Here is a 26203-nt window from a genome sequence, read left to right on the forward strand (position 1 = left end):
TTTTTTTTTTTTTTTTTTTTTTTTTTTTTTGCGGTACGCGGGCCTCTCACTGCTGCGACCTCTCCCGTTGTGGAGCACAGGCTCCGGACGCGCAGGCTCCGGACGCGCAGGCTCAGCGGCCACGCTCCGCGGCATGTGGGATCTTCCCGGATCAGGGCACGAACCGCGTCCCCTGCATCGGCAGGCGGACTCCCAACCACTGCGCCACCAGGGAAGCCCCTGGAGCTTCTTTAAAATGTGGATCCCAAGCCCTGCCAGATTTACTGAATCAGAATTTTCAGAGGTAGTGCCCAAGAAGTCTTTTTTTAAAAAAAACGACCTTACTATATCAGAGACGGAAACTAATTGGCTCCTTTCTACACATTTATAGTAAATTATTTACCATATTAGCTCAAGACATAGGCTACTATCACAGCTAGATGCTTTTGACAGTCCCACCATTACCTAACAGAGCTATCCTAGCTAAGTAAAATTACTACAGAGGTAATTATTCTTTTAAATAAGAGAGATGATGGAAACCGTAGGGGAGGAAAAGCTATTTCGCCTCTACCCACCTTAGGTTCATTGGCTGGGACCCTGTAAATCAGACTGACCAAAGACAGCTTAACAAGAGAAAAGGTTTACTAGCACGTGCGTGCGTCGTGCTTACACACTGGAGTACGCAGTGGTGAGTAACTCAAGGGGCGGTTAGAATTGGGGCTTATAAAGCATCTTAGCGGAGAACAATGATTTTGTAGAGAAGTGCAAGACAAAGGAAAAGGACTTTGAGCTTGTAGAGGCAACAAATTGTGGAAAGGCAGATATATGAGCAAACTATTGTTAGGTGAGGGCTGGTTTCAGCACTTGGTTATGTAGATTCCTCTGGTGCTGTCCCTGGGCTGATTGGGGTTCCACGTTGCCTCAGTGGTTAACTTCTGTCATTCCTGATGGAGAGGGGAGAGCGACAGCTTTACAAATTTATGTCCTTCTTTTAAAAGCAAATAGGGAGGGCTTCCGTGGTGGCGCAGTGCTTGAGAGTCCGCCTGCCGATGCAGGAGACGCGGGTTCGTGCCCCGTTTCGGGAGGATCCCGCATGCCGCGGAGCGGCTGGGCCCGTGGGCCCGTGGGCCATGGCCGCTGAGCCTGCGCGTCTGGAGCCTGTGCTCCGCGGATGGGAGAGGCCACAACAGTGAGAGGCCCGCATAACGCAAGAAAAAAAAAAAAAAAAAAAAAAAAAAAAAAAAGCAAATAGGGAGATGGCAGAGAGCTTATCTTGTATATGTTTCTTCTCAATTGCCTTCAGCTCAAAATAATCCTTATGCCAAAGTGGCATGCCTTGGGGGTGGCATATGCTGTACCCGAAATTATAATAACAAGAAACCACATAACTGGTTAGTATATATTTTCTTAGAACAGTTTGAGGACGGCTTTATATATTGAGCAATATTAATATAATTTTCTGCACAATGTGCTAGCAAAGATTTTTTTTAATTAAAGTTTCCTAAATCCTGTTTGCTATGGGGGAAAACAGAGTTTACTGACCTCTATATTGTGATATTTCAAAGAAGCTAAGCAACAAATAAAGACTCTTCCAAGAGCAATTTCAAAAATAATTTATTTTCAGATTTAATCTTAGAAATAACATTTGAGAAGGAGTAAGTCCCCTACGTTCATTGTAGTAAGAAAAGATTTTACTTTTATTGCCAAATTCTTAAGTTACTGTATTCTGTATATATTAGAGCTACTGAAATCAATATGAATTTATTATTAAAAAATCAGGCTCTTAAATGGCAGTTTGAGTACTAGATCTGTCTGCTCACCCAGCCTATGCATATAATACAGTAGAACAAATCAGACCTGATTTATGAATTTTATCTTTCATATTTTCTTAGTAAATAATAAATTATGTAAATTTATTCTGAAGTAAACATAGAAAAAAGTACACAGATCATAGCTCATGCCTATTTTTAAATTTATCTCCAATAATATGCATACCTTTCTTGATGGAGGCCCATTTTATTAGACATTTTAAGAATATGGAAAGCAGGAAAGATCTGTACATTTTTCCTTCTATATAATTAGACTCCTTATGTTAATGATTAACGTCTGTGCATTTATGGATTTAGAATTCTGTCTCAAGTTTTTCTTTTTATGTTTTTTTTTAAGGCTCCACAGTTTTTAATGTCCTCAAAGGAGTTTTGGAGGTGGTAGTTGGTATGGCAGCTGGATTGCTTCTTGGATTTTTTATTCAGTATTTTCCAAGCAGTGACCAGGTAAAAGAAATTATCTGTGGGTAAGTCGTGCTCTAACATGTCATTGGAGGAGCATTCTAGAACACTCCCCTGAAAGCTGATGTGAATTATGTGATTTAGAAAATGGCCCCCCATTTTAAAACTGCTCATTGCAATATTAGTGCTGTCCATGAGATGTATGAAGAGGGCTGGATGTATAAGACTTTTAATGCAGTCCTGGAATTTTTTTCTCTAATTTATATTCTGTATACTTCAAACTTCACTGTAAAACAAATAACATCAATTCTAAAATAATACAATATGTCTTTTTATTTATCTTAATTTTAATATTTTTATTTATTTTAATTTTATTATTACTCAATACTCAACTAAATCAAGATATAAAATGGCTTTGGAGGCCTCTTTTGTTAGTATCAAAATACCTTAGATTCTTTTTCTCTTTTTTTTAAAGATTTTTTTTGATGTGGACCATTTTTTTTAAAGTCGTTATTGAATTTGTTACAATATTGCTTCTGTTTTATGTTTTTTGGCCACGAGGCATGTGGGATCTTAGCTGCCCGACCAGGGATTGAACCTACATCCCCTGCATTGGAAGGCGAAGTCTTAACCACGGGACCTCCAGGGAAGTCCCAAAATACCTTAGATTCTAATACTATCAAATAGACAGACCTTATCATCTCATATCATATAGTTCAACATTTCTCACCAAAGATAACAAAGTCCTTTACTGTACACAGTGATTTCTTAATAAACAAAGGTTTTGTTTTCCTTTACCCACCTCGTCTCTTAGATGAACATATAAAAGTCTTTTTCTTCCTAGAAGAACTGGCATTATTTTGAGATTTCAGAGCATTTTGAATGGAATTAGAAACTTAACTAAAGTAGAACTGTACGTAAGAACATCATTAACATTACTTGAATGTATGTTGGTTTGAATTTTTACTGTGCGCAAAAAGATTCAATTGTAGATTGTAGATTTTATGAATGCATAATAGAAAGCTACAGGATTTTCTAATTACACAGCAAAGTAAAGAGAAAAATGATAGCTTACATTTTGTTGTTTACCGTGTATAAAATGATGTGGTATGTACAATAAAGTGCCACTAGTTCAATATAGCAGCCACTAGCTACATGTGGCCATCGCAGATATAGAACACTACCGTAGACAATGCAGATACAGAAACTTCTGTCGTCACTGAATGTTCTGTTGGAAAGTGCTGATCTAGTGCACTCCATACAGTAACTCATGAAAAGAGTACTGCTAATTAATATGAGCATTTTACTGATGAGGAAATTGAGGCTTAGGGAGAAATGATTTAAACAAAGTCGCATAGCTAGAAAGCAGTGGAGCTGGGAATGAACTCAGGTAACCCACCGCCAGAGCCTGCAGGCCTCCAAGCCAAGCACTTCTAAAAAGCCTGCCTGCCTTCTAAAGCAATCAAGAAGTTTAAAAGGCCAAACAGGGAAAAGTGAAAGGAAAGAGGTACACATTTCTGAGACTTTAAAAATCAACAACAAGGACCTACTGTGTAGCACAGGGAACTCTGCTCAGTGTTATATGGCAGCCTGGAAGGGAAGGGAGTTTGGGGGAGAATGGAGACATGTCTGTGTATGGCTGGGTCGCTTTGCTGTGCGCCTGAAACTACCACAACGTTGGTTAATCAGCTATACTCCGATATAGAATAAAAAGTTGAAAAACAATCAACAACGAAAAACTACTCTGTGTACAGCCTCTTAAAGCTTCTTGGTATTCAAGGATTTAGAAAGAAAAACCAGGAGAGTATCAAATTGAAGAGTGAACAGAGAACCTAAAAATAATAGAGACATCATATCTTTAGCCTTCACAGAATCCCTGTGATGTAACTGCTTTAGGGAACGAGGAAAGAAGACTTGAAGAGTTTAAGTAATATGGCCAACTACATATGTCAGTGGTGTAAAAGCTGAAATTTTATCCCTGGTCTCTCTGTCCCCAAAGCCTATGTGCTTTTCTCTGCTGTTGCATTTAGCCCTGTGAAATTCTGCTTTGATAACTGCAGAGAAGGATAACTGGTATTCCTGGGAGAGGCACCTAACATTTGTACATGTGCTAACTCTACTTTTACTAAGGAAAAGAAAGGAAATGTTCTGTCATGCATTTATATGCTCAGACACAGACGTTTTTTAATTTTCTACTAAGTCCTGAATATGGAAAAACCAATAGTTAGAAATCAGTTATATGAAATAATTGAGCTAACCAACCTCTCTCCTCCTCTAGGACAAGCTCGTGTGGAAGAGAGCATTCCTGGTCTTGGGGCTGTCTGTGCTGGCTGTGTTCAGCAGCATGTATTTTGGTTTCCCTGGGGCAGGAGGACTGTGCACGCTGGTCCTGGCTTTCCTTGCAGGCAAGGGATGGGCCAGCGCAAAGGTGAATTCATTTTAAGTTCTTCCGCTCATGATCACTTTCTGATCAGCTTAATTTTTTCTTTCCAGATACTTTCTTAACATCAAATTAATGAAATTATTTAATCATAAAAGCTATTTTCTATACATTTGTAAATGTATGTCCAAGTTCAGACACGCACATCCTTTTCCCCTTACATATGAATCCAGAACTTAAGGTCTTTACTTAAAACATATTTACTGGGCTTCCCTGGTGGTGCAGTGGTTGAGAGTCCGCCTGCCGATGCAGGAGACACAGGTTCGCGCCCCCGTCCGGGAAGATCCCACATGCCGCAGAGAGGCTGGGCGCGTGAGCCATGGCCGCTGAGCCTGCGCATCCAGAGCCTGTGCTCCACAATGGGAGAGGCCACAACAGTGAGAGGACCGCGTACCTCAAACCAAAAACAAAAAAACCAAAACAAACAAACAAAAACTACATCTTTAAGTAGGAAAAAAAAAACATATTTACTTACTTAAAACATACCATGGTTCTATTTCCATGCTGCCTTCCTTATCCTTTGTAAGGGCTGCAGAGTACTGCATTGTATAGCTGTGCTATATTCTATTTAATCAGTCTCCTACTAACAGACATTAGATTGTTTCTAGTTTGCTAAGATGAAAAGCGCTTCAATAAAATGCCCTTACATATACTATATTCAGTAAACTCTAAGGCACTATCCAGTCTTATTATTATTTTACATGCTATCAAGAAAGAAAAAGAATGCTGCCAATTAAACTGATATCCTAATTTCAGAAATACTAAAATGAGAAAAAATTTAATAAGTTATAGCACATTATTGAGTTTATCTATAGGATACATTTCTAGAAATAGGATTGCTCTTTGAAAGACTGTGCACACTGATACTTTTCATAATATCAATTTGCCCTTTTAAAAGACTGTACCAATGAACATTCTCACCAACAGTATGTGAGAGAATCTGCTTCTCTGATCTATTTTCAGTCTTCAGATATTGTGCTAATCTGATGGGTGAAAAATGTATCTCATTGCTGATCTGTTGGCATTTCTTTATGAGTGAAACTAATCATCTTTTCATATGTTTACTTGCCAGTGTATTCAAAAGCTTGTGCCTATTTTTTATAAGATTGTTTTGGTTTTCCTTACCAGGTTTCAAGATCATTAAGGTTATCTGTTTTCTTAATACGTATTATGGAAATCAGCTGATTGCCATTTATTTATTTTAATTTTAAAATACATTTTTGTAGATTTGAACTTGACAGGATCATGTGCTATTCTGTTTAATAAAGAAATTAGATGTATGTGACCTAAACTAAATGCAGATATATCCTTTTGGAAAACCTAAAGACAACTGCTCAAAATAATTAAGCTTAATATAATGCCATATGGAAACATGTGAAGGTTCTAAATCTTAAGATTAGATAAATAATCATATTCAATTATGGGAATCTGTGCAGAGATATACTAGAGATAGAATTTCCTTGTGGGTAAATAGCATGCAGATAGGAGGCTTCCATTCTCTAACAGTGTGATTATAAAATTAGGACAAGTATAAGTGTGAATCATCTTGCTTTAGAGGAGGGAAGGATTGGAAGGGGCTCCTGGAGCCTTGTGTGAACAAGGGTACTGAGGCCACAAGAAAGTGTGCTGAGATGGATTGGACTTCGAGGAAAAGGAGAGAGTCCCTTTGAAACCCTGCTCTAGACACTAGATGGGCACCTAGGTATGTTGCCCTGTCAGAGGCTTGGCTGTAAGGCTTTCAGGTGGTCTACTTTTTCTCTTTTCAGCAGCACCTATATTATTCAGTTCTACTTTCTGATTTCATATAACATCGAACAAGAACAAAGCTAAAAAGTAAACAAACTTCCTCGTATAAATCGGGTGCTCCTGTCATCCCTCATCTCTCATAAGCCTTTGCTTTTATCAAACATTTGTTTTTCCGTGGCTTCCCTTTTCTTGAGGGCTGAGGCAGGGTTGTCCCATATCGTGGGCAGTCTTCTGTCCAATCTCAGCTTGGGACAAAGGGCTGTGCTGCCTCCTTGCTTCTCTCTGAGGACTCACCACTATCTGTCTTCCACCCTAATCTGGGCTGCGGACTAATACACCTGCTCCTTGAAGCACTCTGATCTACTCCTTTGCCCCAGGACCAAGAACACAGTTTTCACTCAGTAAAGGGATGCAGCTAAAGTTGCATTGTGACCCCTTATCCGACACCTGGGAAGTTTGCCAGCCATTAGCATTCTACAAACTGTCCCTTAACTTCTTTTTTTTTGTATATTGTTTGGTTTCTTTTTTGCTGTTGTAAATATTTTTTATTTCAGTTATCAGTTGCTGGGTTACAAATTACCTCAACATTTAATGGCTTAAAACAACAATTTTGTTTTGTTTTAATTTGTCTTGCATTTCTGTGGATAGACTTGGCTCAGGTGGGTGATGCTTACTTGGAGTTGCTCATGAGGTTGCAGCCAAATAGTGACTGAGACTGGAATCTGTCCCATAACTTCTTAATTGTAAACATTTGTCAGCATTAAAAGAAATAAATTACTAAAGAGAATAATTTTTAAATAAAATTAGTTTTGTTCCTGAGTATGAAAGTACTGTACGCTCATTTTAAAATGTTGGGAAATAAAAAAAGTCAGAAAGCAAAGGAAAGAAAAAATCGTTTACAATCCCTCTACCTAAAGCCAACAGCTCTGTAAACTATTTAAATATTTTGGCTTATTTCCGTTCATTTATTCAAAAGGAAAAATTTCAAATACACTTATAGTAAGTTTCTTCAAATTGAATTTTACTGGAAAATGCTATCTGTTGTCACCTCTTAAAAATTTTCAAAAATTAACAGCAAGCTCATATTATCCTGTCATGGGTAAAAGGAGGGAAAGGAACTAATAAATGTTATTGCCACTCTGTAAGGCCTTATACAAGGCACTAAGTGAGTATTCTCACTTATTTTCACAAAAGAAACTTTGAAAAAGTATTACCATTTCCATTTTTTTTTTTTTTTTTTGCTGTACGCGGGCTTCGCTGTTGTGGCCTCTTCCATTGCGGGGCACAGGCTCCGGACGCGCAGGCTCAGCGGCCATGGCTCACGGACCCAGCCGCTCCACAGCATATGGGATCTTCCCAGACCGGGGCATAAAACCCGTGTCCCCTGCATCGGCAGGTGGACTCTCAACCACTGCGCCACCAGGGAAGCCCTACCATTTCCATTTTATAGAGACCGTAAATCAGAAGAACTTAACATGTTCTAAAACATGTCCAAGGTCACAAAATTTAAAAAGTGGCCCTGGGATTTAAGCCCAGGTTTGACTCCAAAGCGACTGGTACTACCCTTATGATACAACTGTAGCCTTATTACACAGGACACATTTCTATATTTTGACATCTATTTGAATAACACATATCACATATATTAAAAACGTTATGCTTCTACACTTTGAAATTTAAGTTCATAAATGATGGGATTTTAAAAAACGACAAAAAAGAGTCATGTCATTTGGAATAGGGCAATAGTTTTAGCTACCGGGAAATCAAAGGGGAGACTGATCCCTACTACAAGTGGTCACTAGCTGTGGACATAGAAGGACAAAGAGGGAAAGGGAAACTTTGATGAGTTTCAGTTGCGCTATTCTCTAGACTATAGTGTGGGTTATATAGAAAATATTGTTAAAGCCGAAACAAAGCATCTGTTTGAATGCATTTGTCATAACTTTGCCTGAATTACCTGCAGCCTGGTTGATTACATAGAAGGTCAATATAATCCACAACCCAGAGAAAGAACTAGGTACCTTGTTTTCATATTTACCTCTGGTTACTCTTCTGTGTATATCTCTTTATTTACACACACACACACACACACACACACAAAACACAACACACATACTCACACATACACACACACATAGGGATGCCCCATAATTTTTTTAAACCATTTCCTTATAGTTAAATATTTAGGTGATTTCTAGTCTCTGCTATTTTTAATTATGCTGAAATTCAATTTCTGATCAGTTCCTTAGGCCAGATTTCTAACAGTGAAATTTTGGGGTCAAATAATATGAACATTTTGAGGTTTTTGACATGCATTACCAAACGGCTTTCTAGAGTTGCATCCATTTACTTTTCCACTGTAATATATGAAGTACCTATCTCATTACACCCTCATCAGCCTAGAATAGTGTTTCTCAAACTTGAGAATGCATCAGAACCACCTGGTGGTGTATACATACATCTATACATATGAAGTTAGATTTTTGTGCCTTTTTATATTGTTCATTTTTTACACTCAAATATCATATACTTTCATGTGATCAGATCTATGAATCTCTTATTAGGACCTTTCCTCAATAGTTTTTTTTTCCTTAAAGATGTCTTTCTTGTAAAGTTTGACATACGCCATCTCATGTATTCTCTACAATAACCTTGAAAGGTAGATATCAGACCATTTTACAAATGAGGACACCAAGGCTTAGGGATACTAGATAGACTGCCTAAAGTCACAAAGCCAGTAAGTGGCAGAGTCAGGATGAGAACACACAATTTGAATACATCAAACTGGTTCCCTAAAGAAAGGAAAGCAAAAGAATCTTCATTGAATCAATTATGTGGCAGGCACTCTCCAGAGCAGCACAACATTATAAAAAGAACATAAAATTTAAGTTATGGGGACTGGGATTCCAATCCTGCTTCAAGCTGTATAATCCCAAAAATGTCACCTACCTTCTCTAATACTCAGTTTTCTCAACTGTAATATGAAGAGACTAATAATAACATCTAAAGAACTGTGGCTGTTGTTTGGGGAAATGGAAATGAAGCACTTATAAACTTAATAGTGCTACAGTAATACTGTTGTTATACTTTGAAAAGCTAAATTATTTTATAAAATTCATTTGTGCCTGTAGTTTCTGATGTTATTTCTTACTTTTCTGCTTGGTTTTCCATATAATCATTAATCTTGCCATTTGTTTTATTTTATTCAAATGCACTCACCTTTTTTAAGCCTGTCATCTATTTTTTCATCTATTTTCAAATTCAGTGCTTCTAGATGACCTTTATAGTTATGGGATTTTGTTTTCTGTTATATTTTGGATCTTCTGAATCTTGAATTGTTCTTCTGTCTGAGAAGCGTCCATTTACATAGATATTTAACCCATGATGAAACCTTCATTTCTCTTAACTTTCTCCTTTTGTCCACCCTTGAAAGTGATTTATATTTTTGAAGATTCTTACCATTGATGCATAGAGATGTACAAAGTGGCCTTAACTTTCAATGGACAACACAGTCTTCATTCCCCTTGGCTCATCTTCTTGTATACTTAGCTTATTCTATGGCTCCATTTTCTTTTTTTCTTTTTTCTTTTTTCTTTTTTTTTTTGCGGTACGCGGGCCTCTCACTGCTGTGGCCTCCCCCGTCGCAGAGCACAGGCTTCGGACGCGCAGGCCCAGCAGCCATGGCTCACGGGCCCAGCCGCTCCGCGGCACGTGGGATCCTCCTGGACCGGGGCACGAACCCGTGTCCCCTGCATGGGCAGGCGGACTCTCAACCACTGCGCCACCAGGGAAGGCCTCCATTTTCTTTATAAACAAATTCATTTTGTTTTTGAAGTTATGGAAAAGGCACAAGAAGATACATTGTGACTCTTCTCCCTTTCTTAAATTATATAATATGTAGGCCTATATCTGATGTTCAATTACTCTAAAATGTTACAGTCAAAATACAAATCATGGCTTTAGTCTACAGTTTAGAAGTAAAAATAATTTGATAGAGAAAACTCTTTAGGGCTTCTGCTCTCATTGGAGTTCTGAATACATGAAATATCTTTGAGGACCTTCCTTAAACAATTAGTCCTGGCAACAAAAGGCTAAGTAACCTAAAGTTAATATAGTTGAATTTTGTTCTTTACAACTGTGAGTATCAAAGTCTTAGTTTTAGCTATGATATACTCTAAAAATTAAATTCAAAAGTAAAATTTAAAGATATGTGGAAGGGTGGCAGCTGGACCTGTTGGGGCAGAACTAGTCATTGTCATTAAATGATAAAAGATCTTGGATGTTTTCTAATATAGACCTCTCATTTTACAGATGAGAAAAATGAGGTGCTAAGGGCAAGCGGCTTACAGTTAGTGGGTGGCAGAATTTGAACCTCATTCATCATCTGATTCCTTATGATGTAGAAACATAACTGTTTTTTCATGATAGAGGAATAGAACTATATAAATAAATCAACGAATCCCCTCACAGATGCTGTCTTTATAAGCTAAGAAGAAATAGAATCTTCACCCTAATAAACATATCAGAAATAATAACTGAAGAAAATAGAGAAACAATGTAATCCTCCTTTGTCAGAGTTCCATACATAAATGGAAGTGCATATCCTTAAGAACATGTAATTGTAAGGGTAAAAATGTGGTCCAAAAATATAGATTTAAAAAAAAAAGTATTTATTTATTGGCTGCGTTGGGTCTTCGTCGCTGTGTGCGGGCTATTCTCTAGTTGCAGCGAGCTGGGGCTACTCCTCTTTGCAGTGTGCAGGCTTCTCACTGTGGTGGCTTCTCTTTGTCGTGGAGCATGGGCTCTAGACACGCGGGCTTCAGTAGTTGTGGCACATGGGCTCAGTAGTTGTGGCTCACGGGCACAGTAGTGGCACACGGGCTTAGTTGCTCTGCGGCATGTGGGATCTTCCCGGACCAGAGTCCCAGAACCCATGTCCCCTGCATTGGCAGGCGGATTCTTAACCCTGTGCCACCAGGGAAGTCCCCCAAAATAAAGATTCTTAATGTTGATTGAAAAAATCTGTTAAATGTAAATTCTTAGGTACTGTACTGGGTACTGCTAAATTGCCCTCCAAAAAAGCGTTGTCAGTTTGCTCTCCTACCAATTATTCAGCTTGCTTACAATCTTACAAATACTTTACATTGTTAAAACTTTTTTAGTGATTTTTTTTTTCAATGTGATTACCCGCTCCCCCCAAAATATGGTATATCATTTTAATTTGTGTTTCTCTAATTACTGAGTTTTAGTGTCTCAGGGTTTTTGGCCATTTGTGTTTCTTCTTGTACAATTACTTGTGCATATGCATTGCCCATTTTTCTACTAGGGTCTCTATCTTTTTCTTATTGATTGGACATTGTTCTTTATTCTGTTTCACATAGCACAGTTATTTTCTCCTGGTTTGTCACTGTCTTTTTTATGGTTTATTTTGCCACAGACGTTTTAGTTTTGCATGGTCAATTGTGTCAGTCTTTTCCTAGGATGTTTGCATTATGGGTTATAAAGTTATGCTTATATCAAATAGGGTCTTCTAAGGAAAGAGAAATCACATAGTAACTGGAATAGGGAAGTTTATTATTAACCATCCTGGGGATCAGTTAACAAGGGATTGGCTTGTGAGATGTAAAGAGACCCCTAAATAATATAGGAATAGCAGCTATAAACTGCTAGGGCTGAGATAAAGCGCCCCCTTCCACCTCTCCTCCTCACCTCACTACTCCCTCCCCCAGGGCTGAGAATCCAGACCTTGTCAGAGCCTTGGTTCACTGGGTGACACAGAAATCACCATGGTGCCCTACCTACAAAATTTACTAGAAATCTACTCTCCAAACTTACAGGAAATCCACCCTCTAGGGTGCATGGGGAGGTATATGGCCCAAGGGAGGTGGCTACGAAACCACCCCAGGTGTAGGCTGGGGAAAGCTGCTGGCACCGTGCACTGCAAGAGCCTGGCACTGGAGAAGCCACCTGGACTGCAGGAGCCTTGTGCTGGAAGATCTTGCTGGGAAGAGCCACAGAAACCAGGAAGAGTTCCTTCTCTTGCAATATATTTTAGCACCTTCTACTGACAATACTTAATATAGTACCAGCTGGCAAAGGTGAAATGTTTAAAGGGCCCAGCTCCATTTTCTGCAGAGAAACAAGGAAAGGCAGATTTGCAGCCAAAGGGCAATAAATTAATAACTGGCACAGCACTTTGTTATACCTGGATTTTATCTTTGTGCATGATTTGAGATATCCACAAACAGTATTTTTTTATAAAGAAAAGATTGGAAACAACTTAAAGGCCTATTGATAAAGAAATGATTGAATAAACTATGGTACTTCCATACCACAGATTACTATGCAGCAATTATGAGGTGAATATCTAGATATATGCAATGATATAAGGTCTTGAAATCATATTGTTGAATGAAAATTAAAATTTTAAACTATGCAATAATGTAATAATAATATAATTAATATATTATTCATTATAATACACACACACACAGATTGTGTATTCAGAAGCAGAAGTCCTAAGATTACTTTGTAAAACTCTTTATAATTAACATTTACTTGTAAACCAACACTAAAGTACCTCATATATCTTAATTGTGTTAGAAATGTCTTTGCGCAATTTTTTGCTCTCTTCTAGCTAACTACTTATTTATAGATGCTACAGAGGTAAAGGCTATCTCAGGTCAAATTGACTCAAATTTCAAATTGGTAAAATTCTTAGAACTTCTAAATTCATATAATGAAAGTCTGTGTTTGTGTGTGTGTGTGTGTGTGTGTGTGTGTGTGTGTGTGTGTTCCTTTTAGGCAGATGTTGAAAAGGTTATAGCAGTTGCCTGGTTCATCTTTCAACCCCTTCTCTTTGGACTGATTGGAGCAGAGGTATCCATTACAGCTCTCAGACCAGAAACTGTCGGTAAGAATTTTGCTAAAATCAACTCTTCTTATATTCAGTTGAAATATCTTTAGTAGGTATGTGTTCAGTGGTTCCCATTGTCACAATTATATAAAAAAGTAACGAGCTAAGTCTTTTAGAGCAGTTCGTTAGAAAATAATGTTTTTCAATCTAAGACAGTAAATTTTATACCTTTAAATATTGTTCCTTGTAAAGAAAAGTGACACTGCTGACTGCCATCAAAAAAATGCAGGCCTTAAAGTGTTTTTCCAAGGATAAAAATGTTCATCTAGCCTTACCCTGATCAAGGGCCAGAATTTTAAAGATAACTAGTGAGTTCTATAATAGGTACCCATAGAATAAAAATGTTTGTTCATTCATTCTTTTATTCATTCACACATTTGAAAGCCATTATGTTAAAACTCTCTTAATTCATAGCACTTCACTTAAAAATCAATTTACACACGTATACTCATTATTTCCTCCTTTCCTTGCTTCACAATATTCTTCTGTCCATACTAGGGATCCCATCCCCTGCCACCTCTTCCTGGATCTTACACATAGATTCTTCCCTTTTTCTTATACATCCTCAAATATCCTTGTCACGGTGTTCTTCTCTTCAGAAGTTAAACAGACTTTAATCTCTATCTTAAAATAATATCCTTCTATTCTGATACATGCTATAACATGGATGAACCTGGAAGACATTACACTAAGTAAAATAAGCCAATCATAGAAAGACAACTACTATGTGGGATCTAAAATATGGCACAAATGAACCTATCTATAAAACAAAAATAGACTCATATACATAGAGAACAGACTTGTGGTTGCCAAGGGGGAGGGAGGGCCTGGGACTTTGGGGTTGGCAGATGCAAACTATTGCAAATAGAGTAGGTGAACAGCTACTGTATAGCACAGGGAACTATATTCATTATCCTGTGATAAACCATAATGGAAAGGAATATAAAAAAACAGAATGTCTGTCTGTGTATAACTGAGTCACTTTGCTGTACAGCCAAGATTGGCACAGCATTGCAAATCAGCTCTATTTCAATAAAAAGAATAAAAAAATAAAAATCAACAAAGTAGAAGACAATAGAGAAAATTAACAAGGTCCAAAAAAAAAAAAAAAGACAGCTACTGTGTGATTCTACTTATATGAGTCAAATTCATAGAAATAGAGAGTAGAATGATGGTTGCCAGTGGTTTTGGGAAAGGGGAGATGGGGATTTGTTGTCTAATAGGTACAGGGTTTCAGTTTTACAAGATGAAAACATTCTGGATATTTTTTGCACAAAAATGTAAATGTTTAACTTAATGCTTACTGAACTGCACATTTTAAAATGATTAGGACGGTAATTTTTTATGTGTATTTTATCACAATCGAAATTTAAATAAATACACACACATGTATTTATGAAAGATATATATATATATATATATATATCCTTCCTCCATTTCACTTCCCCCCTCACCTACCACTCTATCTCTCTATTGCTCTTTTCAAACTTTTCCAAAAGGGTGTCTGTACTCCCCTTTTCTATTTCAGTTCTCATTCCTTTCCTCAGTACATTTCAGTTTAGCTTCTGCCCCAGCACACAACCAACCCTGCTCTTACCAAGGTTATATTATTAAATCCACTGAATACTTACCAGTCTTTATTGCACTTGATCTCTCAGCAGCATCTGATACTACTGACCTCTTTAAAACACTTTCACATTGAAGTCTGAAATTTCATATTTTCCGGTGCCTTTTCAGTCTTTACCGTACGTATGGCTTAAGCGCTGCTCCTCCTCAAAGTTCTTCCCAAAACCTTCTATGCTTCTCGCTCTTTTATCACTTCCTTGAGCTCATCTACACTCAGTGACTTCGGTTATAAACTCTGTAATTCCAAAATCTTTATCTCTAAATCTATAAATCCAGTGGCTGATTGGACATCACCACTTGGAAATCCCACAAAACTTAAAACTCAGTGTGTCTAAAACTTCCTCTTCCTCTTCTCCCCAAACCTTCAACGTTCCCTCCTGGGAATGGGATCATCTCTTTTGTATCTTGTACTTCAGCAAAAATATTTTTGAAAATCTACCAACCTGGGAGAAATATCCTCCAACAAAAAGCCACAAAACTTTTCAGTTAAAAAAAATATTGCAGGGCTTCCCTGGTGGCGCAGTGGTTGAGAATCTGCCTGCTAATGCAGGGGACACGGGTTCGAGCCCTGGTCTGGGATGATCCCACATGCCGCGGAGCAACTGGGCCCGTGAGCCACAACTCACTGAGCCTGCGCGTCTGGAGCCTGTGCTCCGCAACAAGAGAGGCCGCGATAGTGAGAGGCCCGCGCACCGCGATGAAGAGTGGCCCCCGCTCGCCGCAACTAGAGAAAGCCCTCGCACAGAAACGAAGACCCAACACAGCGAAAATAAATAAATAAATAAACAAACTCCTACCCCCAACATCTTAAAAAAAAAAAAGTTTAAAAAAAAAATATTGCAGATTTACAGTAGAGCCTCCTGCAGTGTCTATCCCTTTTACCCAGCCTTTTGCACTTGACAAAGTTGTTTATCCTTTTTGAACTCCAGTTTTTTCAACTGTAAAATGACAGGAATTACCGCACAGGTTGTAAGGATTAAGTAAAGTAATGCACTTAAAGCTTAGTACAGAACCTGGCACAGATGTTACTTTAAAAAAAAAATCATCCTGTAACTTAGCAGTCACTTTAGCTGTGCCTTTCTCAGATTCCAGTAGCCTGCAGCGGCCAAGTCACAATCCTTTATTTTGCACTTCAGGATGAACTTACCTTTACCAGCAAAGGATTCTAAATGCTGACTGAATGCAGTAGCTGTATATGAAAACCAGGGCTAATGGGCTGTCAGTGTACACACCAGTATGATGAAACAGCTGTAGACTGCCACTGTCTGTTCTGATTGGTCACTGCCCAGCGAGCTCTGTTTTGATTGGCTGATTGCCTCCATAATGGCTCATAAATATTTTGAATATCACCTCTGGTCTTATACTCTCTGTAAAGAATTCTCAACCACTTTGATGAAAATAATAATTTTTTCCTCTTCTGTGCCCTCTTACCAGTATGTTTATACTGTACTAACCTTATAGTATATTAATTAGTTTTTTATGTTTCTGTCTTCCTCTGTCTTTGAAGTTCATAGAAGCAGAGTCTGTACATTATACATTCTTAGATACTAGTACCTAGTCCAGATCCTGCCATGCATAGTTATTGAATAAATTCTTCTTAAATAAATCCGTGGAAGAAAGTGTGTTTCTTGCTATAAAGCTTAAAAGAACATTAAAATCTCCTTTGTAGAAATTAAAATACGTTTAATTTCTGTTTTCAGTTTAAGGGAATATTCTGGTTTCTCTCAGAGCAAATAAATCTTTCGCATTTTACTAAAAAAAAAAAATCAAGGGGAAATACCTTCTTTTAAACAAGTGATCTGATTGATCCTTAATATTGATGTTTTGATAAATTATGCCTAGCCATTTTTGTCTCTTTAATTTTGTGAACGTTTTTAGACTTCTGTTGAAAGAGTTCTGAATCAGTAACCATATGATTCAGTTTTTCCCCCAGTATTTCATTATGTCTGAAAACTATTTCTTACAGGCCTTTGTGTTGCCACCCTGGGCATTGCAGTATTGATACGAATTTTGGCTACATATCTGATGGTGTGTTTTGCTGGTTTTAACTTTAAGGAAAAGATATTTATTTCTTTTGCATGGCTTCCAAAGGCCACAGTCCAGGTAATGATGGATTTTAATTCCTATTTCTATATGATACCTTGACATTTTTAATAAGAGGGCTTGTTCAAATTTGGTGAAAATAAATAATTGAAGTTTGATTTATGATAAGATTTTATACTAATTTACTCTTTAAAAGTTTTATTTTTGGTATATTGATTCATTAAATATGACAGCTCATTAAATTTCCTTAGATCACCAGGGTGCAACTCAAAATCCAATAAATCCCTACACTACTAGAAAGCAGTAGTAAGTAGCAGGAGGGAAGAGTTGGAACTTTTGTCAGTCAGAGCTCTCTAAAATAACTCAAAGAGATAGTTATTAACTCTATTCATTTCAATATCTTCTAAGAAGAGAGTGAAACAGAAATAGCATAGCCCATCTTAGTATTTGGAAATACTTCAATGTCTATATGATTGATGATCAGTTATGCTTGACCACAGTCTTTAATAGAGAAAGATTTATTGAGAAATAACTCAGAAGGTGCTTTATTTCCTAGATTATTAGTTGATATTAAATTTTCAAACCACCTGAACCTCCTGACAGACGTCTCAATCACATGACCCAAAATTTGTGCACTCTAATAAACAAAGCAGTAACCAATAGGTACTCGAAAGGGTTGACCAGGTACTCGGTAGCATACCTATAATTGCCCATTAAATTAGAACTGTATAGATCATCATTTGTTGCAAATGTAATATATCCCTGATTGTATTGTGTATTCTCCAACTAATTACAACAAATAAGATTGAACTGTTTCATCCTTGATTATTTTGCAGTTATTTAAATGTGTAAATTTCTGTTTCATGAAATGAAAATTAGATGTTCTTAATTTAGGAAGCTTTGAGGGGTGCAATGTGCTGCTCTGTAACTATATGCCGGATTTTGTGTGGCTATGGGATTGGGGCATTATTCCAGAGAAGTTTTTCTTCCATCAGACTTTCAAAGGTGTCTGAGACATAGTGGCTAAGAATGCTGTGAGGTTAATAGAGCACAGTAAGTAGAACAGTTTCTCCCTCACAGTATCTCCAGCCTCCACACCACTTTCAGTAACTTTAGTAGGTAAATATCAAAATAATCGCTCTAGTAGCTTTAGTATGAAAGATTTGTTTCTAACATCAAAACTTGAAAGACGGCACTTTCCTGCTATGAAAACAAATTTTAAAATAAGGAGAAATTATCTAGGATGTCTTGAATAATGCATGTTCTCAAAGCAAGTATTGTTTTGCTTTTTTCTTCTTCTTTTGACACTGCACAAGAAACAAGACTTTCTTATATATTTTTTTCCATATTAGTGTTCTTTAAACTTTTTTGTCTATGGCCTACTATAAGAAATATATATATTTTTTTTTAAAAAAAAAATATTTATTTATTTATTTATTTATTTATTTATTGGCTGTGTCAGGTCTTAGTTGTGGCACATGAGATCTTTCATTGCGGCACGCGGGCTCCTTGTTGCCGTGTGTGGGCTTCTCTCTAGTTGTGGTACACGGGCTTAGTTGCCCCATGGCATGTGGGATCTTAGTTCCCCGACCAGAGATCAAACTGGTGTCTCCTGAGTTGCAAGACGGATACTTAACCACTAGGCCATCAGGGAAGTCCCAGAAATATATTTTAAATGACAACTTAGCAAACATACAAACCCCCAAACGTACACACACATACACGTATACACAGTGACAGAGAGCTGAAAGAGAAATATACATCATAATGTGTGCAGTTCTTGCTGAGAATTCATGAAATGTTGAATTAGTTATGGCACAAGGTGATCTGAAATAGCAAAGAGCCCTCAAACACGAGGACTAAATGAGATAGATTTTTATTTCTCTCTAACCAGCAGTGCAGCATGGGAATTCCAGAACTGGCAAGGTAACTGCTGTCCTCAGCGTATGCCTTTCATCCATGAGTCCAACTTTTCACTGTTTGTCATCCAATGGGAAGGGGGAAAGAATGAGGTACAAGTGTCCATTTCTTTTCAGGGAACAGTTACAAGAAGCATTTATCACTTCTGCTCACCTCTTAATGGCCAGAACTTAGATACATAGCTTCAACTAGTTGCAAAGAAGACTGGGAAAAAAGTCTGTATTTGGACAGCAATGAGACCAGCTAAACTCAGCAGTTCTATTATAGAAGGGAAAAGAGGCATTCAGATATTTGTGGGCAATGAGTCGTCTCTGCCACTGTGTCTCATCCACACTGATATTTTCTCTTCTGTTTCATTGCTATGTTCTGTGCCAATAAGAGGATAACCAGATTGATTCATGTATTTTCCCCATGTGCACTGATAATATGGCATTCTCTAAGAGTTTTCATAATACTTCCCAGTAGATAAATTTTAAACAAAACATTCCACCAACTCCTAAGGCAAAGAGTTAATCAAATTCCTAATAAGGTTAACTTCAAGTTTCGAAGGTACCTACCACTTTCAAGTTTCTTGATGTTCAACAATTAGCTTAGGCTCTACAGCAATATTCTTATGTTTTTTCATGTAAAATTTCACCATCTTCCAGTAAGTATCACTGCATTTTTTCATCTTGTCCTTTCTTAATTCTAAATTCCCAAAGACAAAAGAATGAGATGACCATTCAGTAACTTTCAACTTTACTCAGGAGGAATTTAGTATATAGAATCTTGTTATAGTTAATTAATATCCTAAGTCTGTATTTGCCTTGTGTTCTGACATATATTTGTCTGATATTTTTGTAAGTTTACCTTATGCAAATAGGTATATATGAATCATCATTCTTTCCCTATGCAAGGGCAGGGAGAGCTTTTAGATCATTAAAATCATCTGTAGTACACTTTGAAAGAAGACTCATAGAACTTTGTCGGTTGAGCAGAAGAACAAGAAATTTGTTTTTGCAAATGATAAAATAATTAAACTTTTTTTCTATGTGCTTGTCTTATCATGCTTCCAACTTTACCTTTAAACTTTTATAGGCTGCAATTGGATTTGTGGCTTTGGACACAGCAAGATCACATGGAGAGAAACAGTTAGAAGGATATGGAATGGATGTGTTGACAGTGGCATTTTTGGCCATCCTCATCACAGCCCCAATTGGAAGTCTACTTATTGGTTTGCTAGGCCCCAGACTTCTCCAGAAAGCTGAACATCAAAATAAGGATGAGGAAGATCAAGAAGAGACTTCTATACAGGTTTAGAGGTGAAAAGAGAGAATGCCGAAGATAGTCATCAGAAAGCTGCTCTCGGAGGCTACTTTTATCAACTAGCAGAGGCTACTTTTATCCATATGGATATTGACATATGTAATGTTTAAGCTTAAAATGTACTAGAACCAAGTGTGGCTATTTCTTTAAACAGCATTTTTAGCCATTACCCTTTCCATATGGGGGGGTTGGGGGTAATGTTCTACATCTCCAACCTGATCTCTACCTTCTTTTTTTTTTTTTCACACACTTATTCATCATTATATCTTAATTTTTATAGGGACATATACACTTGAATGTACTACCACAATTTAATTTCAGTGTCCTGTTCTGCTAGCCAACAGCTTGCTCTGACTTAACTATTACCATCACAGTTTCACGATTCATGGTCACCTAGCCTCTCATGCCTTGAATTGTTTTGCCTCCTCTTTTCTTTTTTTAAAATACCATAACACAATCCCTCCTCAGTTTCTATCAATCTCTACACCAGCCTCATGAATATCATATTAATCAGGGTAAGGTAAGCTGCTATAATGAAGAAACGAAAAATGAAATACTTAAATAGAGAAATTTATTTCCCTCTTATGAAACCAGCTGACAGGGTTACTCTGCTCATGCGGTCTACTCAGAGACCCATGTCCTTCTGTCTTGAGGCTGTGCCATGCCCTAGCTTAGGACAAAGGTTAAAGATGTCTGTCCCCTTTCTAATCCTCGGGAAGAGGGAAAAAAGAAAGTCCAAGGCAAGCAATGTATTTTTAAGGAAGTGCTGTGGAGTTGGACACATCTCTCCTCTTACATAATGTTAGTGAAGCCCACACCCTGCTGTGAGGAGGCTGAGAAAGTGTCTCTCACTAAGCATTCACATCCTGGGAGATGGGAAGATCAGATTGGAGAGCCAGAAGTACCATTGTGTTGGGTGTTGCCATCACCTAATAGCATATTCTTGCAGGTTAACAAGGACTATCTAAAGTTAGTAACTTTAACCAAAAGAGTGACTTCTGTGGCAGGAATTTCAGGGATTGCAACATGCTAGTAGAGAAGATAAGAAGAAAGGCTTATCTGCAAAAGTCACATTTTATCCCACTTAATCAACAGAACGTCTCTGCTTTTGTGTGTCACCCATTAAGTTCCTCTACTCTAGGTCAACTCCTGCCTAGTTGTTAGAATAATCATGTTTAAATAAACATGTCATTAGACTACCTAAGGGTCTGATTTAGTAGCAGACAAACATATGAACAAACTGTAAAAAGGGCTATAAGTGCTCTGACAGAAGTGCGAATAGGGTACATACACCCTTCATTTAGTTGTTAGACTAACATCTCATATTGAAATAATCTTATCATTAGACTACTGTTCCAGCCCCTTCCACCATGACATTCACCTCTGTTCAAAACTAGCTTAATTTTTATTAAGCTAACATACTACGAAGCCATAGAATCTTCATTTTTATGTCAGCCTGACTCTGGTTACTTTCTGGGACTGTATTCCCTTAGTGTTTATGTTCTCAGTTTGGACTGGATTAATGTATACCAAAGTTCAGATGGATGAACTTCCTTGGCCGGGTGCACCTTGGTGGTAGCACCGTAAACTTAATGCTCACCTGATCCTCTCCTTTCACAAGCTCTGAAACTAGATTCATCCAACAAATACTTACTGAAAGCCTTTGGTGACCCAGGCACATCATGGAGACTAATACTGTTTCCATCTTTAAGGATCTGACAGTCTGATAGAGGACGGCAGCCATTAAACAAGAGATTGCAAAACAGTATGATACGTGCCATGATGCAGGAAGTCGAGGGGCGCCAGGGAGCTCATAGCAGGAGCACCTTATCAATCCAGGGGAAGTGCAGTTTAGACACAGCCTCCAGAGAAAGTAGGACTAGGGTTAGGACATGGGGGATGATTAGGACTTAGCAAAAGGCATGTGAGGCCCAAGGGTGCTGCAGTTAGTGCTGGTTCCCATGTTCACCAGTAGCTCCTCTCCATGTAACAGGCTTTGAATGCTCTTTAACTAATACAAGATACAGTTAGTATAAGTAAATGAGAATGTTGTTATAAATACTCAAGGCCCCAAAGAAGAATTAGAAATGGAAAGTTACAGAATGTAGAAATCGTTGGAGAGCACAGTAAGCCACTGCCATAGCCTGTGCCATTTTCAGAGCATGCAGCTACTTACCTCTACTCTACACCCAAACCTCTATGGCTCTCTGTCCAGTATTGGTCTCTGCAGGGCTCACCATGAAGTCTCAGGTTTGTCACCACACTGTAAGTCACAGCTCTTGACTTGGCTGGTGAACTCAGAGTTAATTTGATACAGAGTGTTGACTCAAGCCAGCCAAACTGACTCCACCCACCCAACCACAGATAGAAACCATTACTCTAACCTCTGGGTGCCTGAAAGAACGGTGTATGTACCCTATACATACTTCTGTCATAGTACTTTTAGTCCTTTTTGCAGTTTGTTTGTATGTTTGTCTCCTATTAAATTAACCCCTGAGGGGTGGGAACCTTATCTTGGTCATCTTTGGATCCTCAGCAGTTTGCACAGGGCATGGAGCACAGTGGGCATTTAGTAAATTTTTATTAACTGAGTCAGTGAGGAGATTCCCTTCCAGTATCAGAAAACTACCTGCCACATAACAGTTTCGATGTTAGTCTGCTTAGTCTATCTTAGTCTGCTTGGGCTACTACAACAAAATACCATAGACTGAGTGGCTTAAACAACAGATGTTTATTTTCTCACAGTTCTGGAGGCTGGAAGTCAAACGTGAAAGTTGCCAGCATGATCAGGCTCTAATGAGGGCTCTCTTCGTAGCATGCTAATAACCTCCTTCTCGCTGGGTCCTCACATGGTGGGGTGAAAATATGGGAATGGAAGAGAGTTCGCAAGCTCTCTGGTGTCTCTTCTTATAAAGTCGCTAATCGCACCATGAGGGCTCTACCCACATGATCGTATCCAATCTAATTACCTCTTAAAGTCCCCATCTCCAAATGCCATCACATTGGGGGGTTATGGCTTCAACTTATGAATTTGGTGGGGGGATACCATTCAGTGCACAGCAAGGGTGTCATACTTCCAAGGACAGTGCTAAACAAACGCTATAAATTCATGTTCTTCAAGACGCCTATTTTTCCTAGTGTTGGTGCCATCAATCTCCCCTTTGAGAAGTGTTTGTTTATTGTCTGTTTGTTTGTCTTTAGGCAGACTGATTAGGCTTCAGCTCTTCAAGTTATTTTCACAGTCCAGCGTTTTTCTCTCTGGTATTAACTCCATAACATTGATTGCACTTTAATGTTCTCAAAATGTCCTCAGTCTTATGTTTGCAAGTGATCTCATCCATGACATTCTTTAAAAATGGTACTGATTATTTTTGTCTGATGACAAAATAATACATTTTCATTGCAGAAAATTTAGAACACAGAAAAGCACAATAAAGAAAACTGAAACTAATGTAAACACCCATTTTATTTTGATTCTTTTAAATTTCACTCTTAATGTAAACACCCATTTTATTTTGATTCTTTTAAATTTTACTCTTGCAGTTCTGGGGGATGTCTTATTTTCAGAACGATATATCATCCACCAAATTAGCTGGGTGAAAGCCAACATACATACATTTGACCTCTGGGAAGGCATATAGATTGAAGAGTTTTTGTTGTATGTAATGAATCCTAAGCCTTCCAAAAAATAATTTATTCACCTGGTAATATTCAGATATTCATTTTGCAATGAATAAAACAGATAAATCCCTGCCTTTATGGAGTTATGTTCTAAAATCCATTCATTCACTCACTCAGAATACACTTGTAACTTGGCTACTATGTGCTAGTTTTGCTAGGTGCTGGGGAATACAGTGATGAAGAATATATTCAAGGCTTCTGTTTAATGGAACTTGAATTCTAGTGGGAGATTGACTCTGAGGGGAATACAGATGTGAACAAGTTACTTGCCTTCAAGAACTTTACAAGGAAGCAAGATGTGTACAAATAGCTGTAATCCAAATGAATGATTCAAAACTGTTCTCAGTGAGGAAAACTTCTTAAAGGAGGTGATACTTGAACCGGACCTTGAAGAAAGGATATGATTTGGATTGATGAGTTGATATTAGGGAGTAAAGCGAACGAGGGAACAGCTAGGTACAGGGCTGGCATATTAGCCAAGTGTGAAAACAGTAAAGCCTGGGGTAAATGGCCGACACTTAAGGTTGATAACGGGAGTTAGTGAGAGGTAAGACTGGAAAAGAAAATTGGCACTTAAATCATACCAAATAGATCATTGGCCAAATTTCTGTTTTTACTGAAGTGCTTTCAGAAGTACAGAACCATTTATACAGAAGATATTTTTGAAACTACTTTCATATCAAATTTAGTAAAAACTGCTGTAATGAATAAGGTTCTCTTTGTTCCTGTTTTTTTTTTTTTGCTTTTAATGGCGTTGCAAATATAACCAATTTAATTACTATGAACTTACTATTGATTTTTTTTTACCAAAAAAGCTTCAGATGTTTCTTTAGCTTCTTTTTAAGTGATTATTATTAAATTTGTATTATATTGTCTTTAAATAAATGAAGGACATTATTTTTGAAATGTTTCAGAACATTATATTTCTATATGAATAATTTAGTTCTCTGTAACAGATGGGAATTGCTTCGTGCCATTTTGGGAGCAAGTGATATCACATGCTTTAGCTGACTAACTCAAATTAAATATGGCTTGAGCTCTCTGACCTGGTGAGAATTCTGAAACTCTGTTTGTTGATGTGCCCTCCATCTTCCTTAAATAGACCCTAAAGCATTTGACCTCCAGCAGTCCATTGCATCTGGGGCACAGAGCAGTGTCCTGGAGGCCAGCAGATTCCCCTCAAAGGTCCTTCTTCCCAGCTCTACCATTTGTTCTTCATCCCAGTATCCTTGGGGATCTCCTTGCTTTTTCCTGCCCTACCATGAGAACAAAGCATTTCCTTAACCCTATAATCACAAAAGACCTTGTCTACTCTCCTAAAACAAGGAGCTTGCTGAGCTGTCTACACCCTGCTGAAAGTGGGAAGGGGTTACAATAAAAAGAGAATTTTTACTCAGTCGCCCCAGAAAGTGTTGTAATTTGAACGAGATCTTAAATGATAAGAAAAGGAGAGAGGGAACACTCCGCATAGACGGAATGACTAGAAAAAACATGGGGTCAAAAAGGAATACAGCGTGTGCAGGAGAAAAAGTTGTTTGGAGTATCAGGAGAAAAAAAAATAGGAAAGGTCAGTTTTGTCTTTCTAAGAAGTTTAGAGTTTCTCCAATAACGGTTGTTTTCGTGTATATTGTAGGAAGCTTGGGGATTCCATAGAGGAATCTTGAAGTCCACCTTTGGCACTGAGAACCCAAAGCTTCTGGGCCCACCTTAAACCAGAGCAGTTCTGCTTTCATCTGTTTCATATGAAGATTTCCACATAAGATTTCATGGTGCCAGGGACAAAACAAAACAAAGGTTCTACACTGATAACAGAATATCGTCTGTTTACTTTGTATCAAGCCCTGTTGCAGACACTTACCATGCATCACTTCATTTAGTCTCGCAACACCACCACATCCTTTACAGATAAGAAAACCCAAAACTCAGGGAGATTATGTGTTTGCCTGTGGTCCCAAAGCTACAAAGTGGCAGTGCTGAAATTTGAACGCAGTTCTGACCCCAGAGACTATGTTCTTTTAAGACTGCACTATATTTAAGTTGACGTAAGAGGAAATATGATCTGAGTTTTGACAAGTTACTTTTGGCACGCGCAGCCCCTGGCGCTGCTTTTTGGCTAATGCCCCTCCGAAGTCAACTCCGTCCCTTGACTTTTACAACACAATAGGTCAGTGTTCTGAGACATGGAAAGGAAAGGGTTGAATAGACTGAAAACACACCGGGCGGTCGCGGAGGACGCCAGAACCCTCCGGCTCCGAGGCCTGGGGAGACCATGACGCCACTCAGACGCCTCAGCCCCGCCCCGCCGCCGCCAGCCGCGCC

The 26203-nt window shown here is 38.1% G+C and overlaps 1 protein-coding gene across 1 annotated transcript in view; it reads left to right on the forward strand.

Moving 5' to 3' along the window:
• SLC9B2 (solute carrier family 9 member B2) overlaps positions 1 to 20197 on the forward strand; it is a 38327-nt gene extending 18130 nt beyond the window's left edge. The window contains exons 7-11 of the mRNA XM_007462457.1: positions 2146 to 2252; positions 4486 to 4635; positions 13198 to 13306; positions 16902 to 17038; positions 19976 to 20197. Coding sequence (XP_007462519.1) covers positions 2146 to 2252; positions 4486 to 4635; positions 13198 to 13306; positions 16902 to 17038; positions 19976 to 20197 — 725 coding nt within the window. The remainder of the gene's footprint in view (positions 1 to 2145; positions 2253 to 4485; positions 4636 to 13197; positions 13307 to 16901; positions 17039 to 19975) is intronic.
• Positions 20198 to 26203: the final 6006 nt, after the last annotated feature.

This window comes from Lipotes vexillifer, unplaced genomic scaffold (genome assembly GCF_000442215.2).
Source record: "Lipotes vexillifer unplaced genomic scaffold, Lipotes_vexillifer_v1.1 scaffold1824, whole genome shotgun sequence".
Taxonomy (NCBI): Eukaryota; Metazoa; Chordata; class Mammalia; order Artiodactyla; family Lipotidae; genus Lipotes; species Lipotes vexillifer.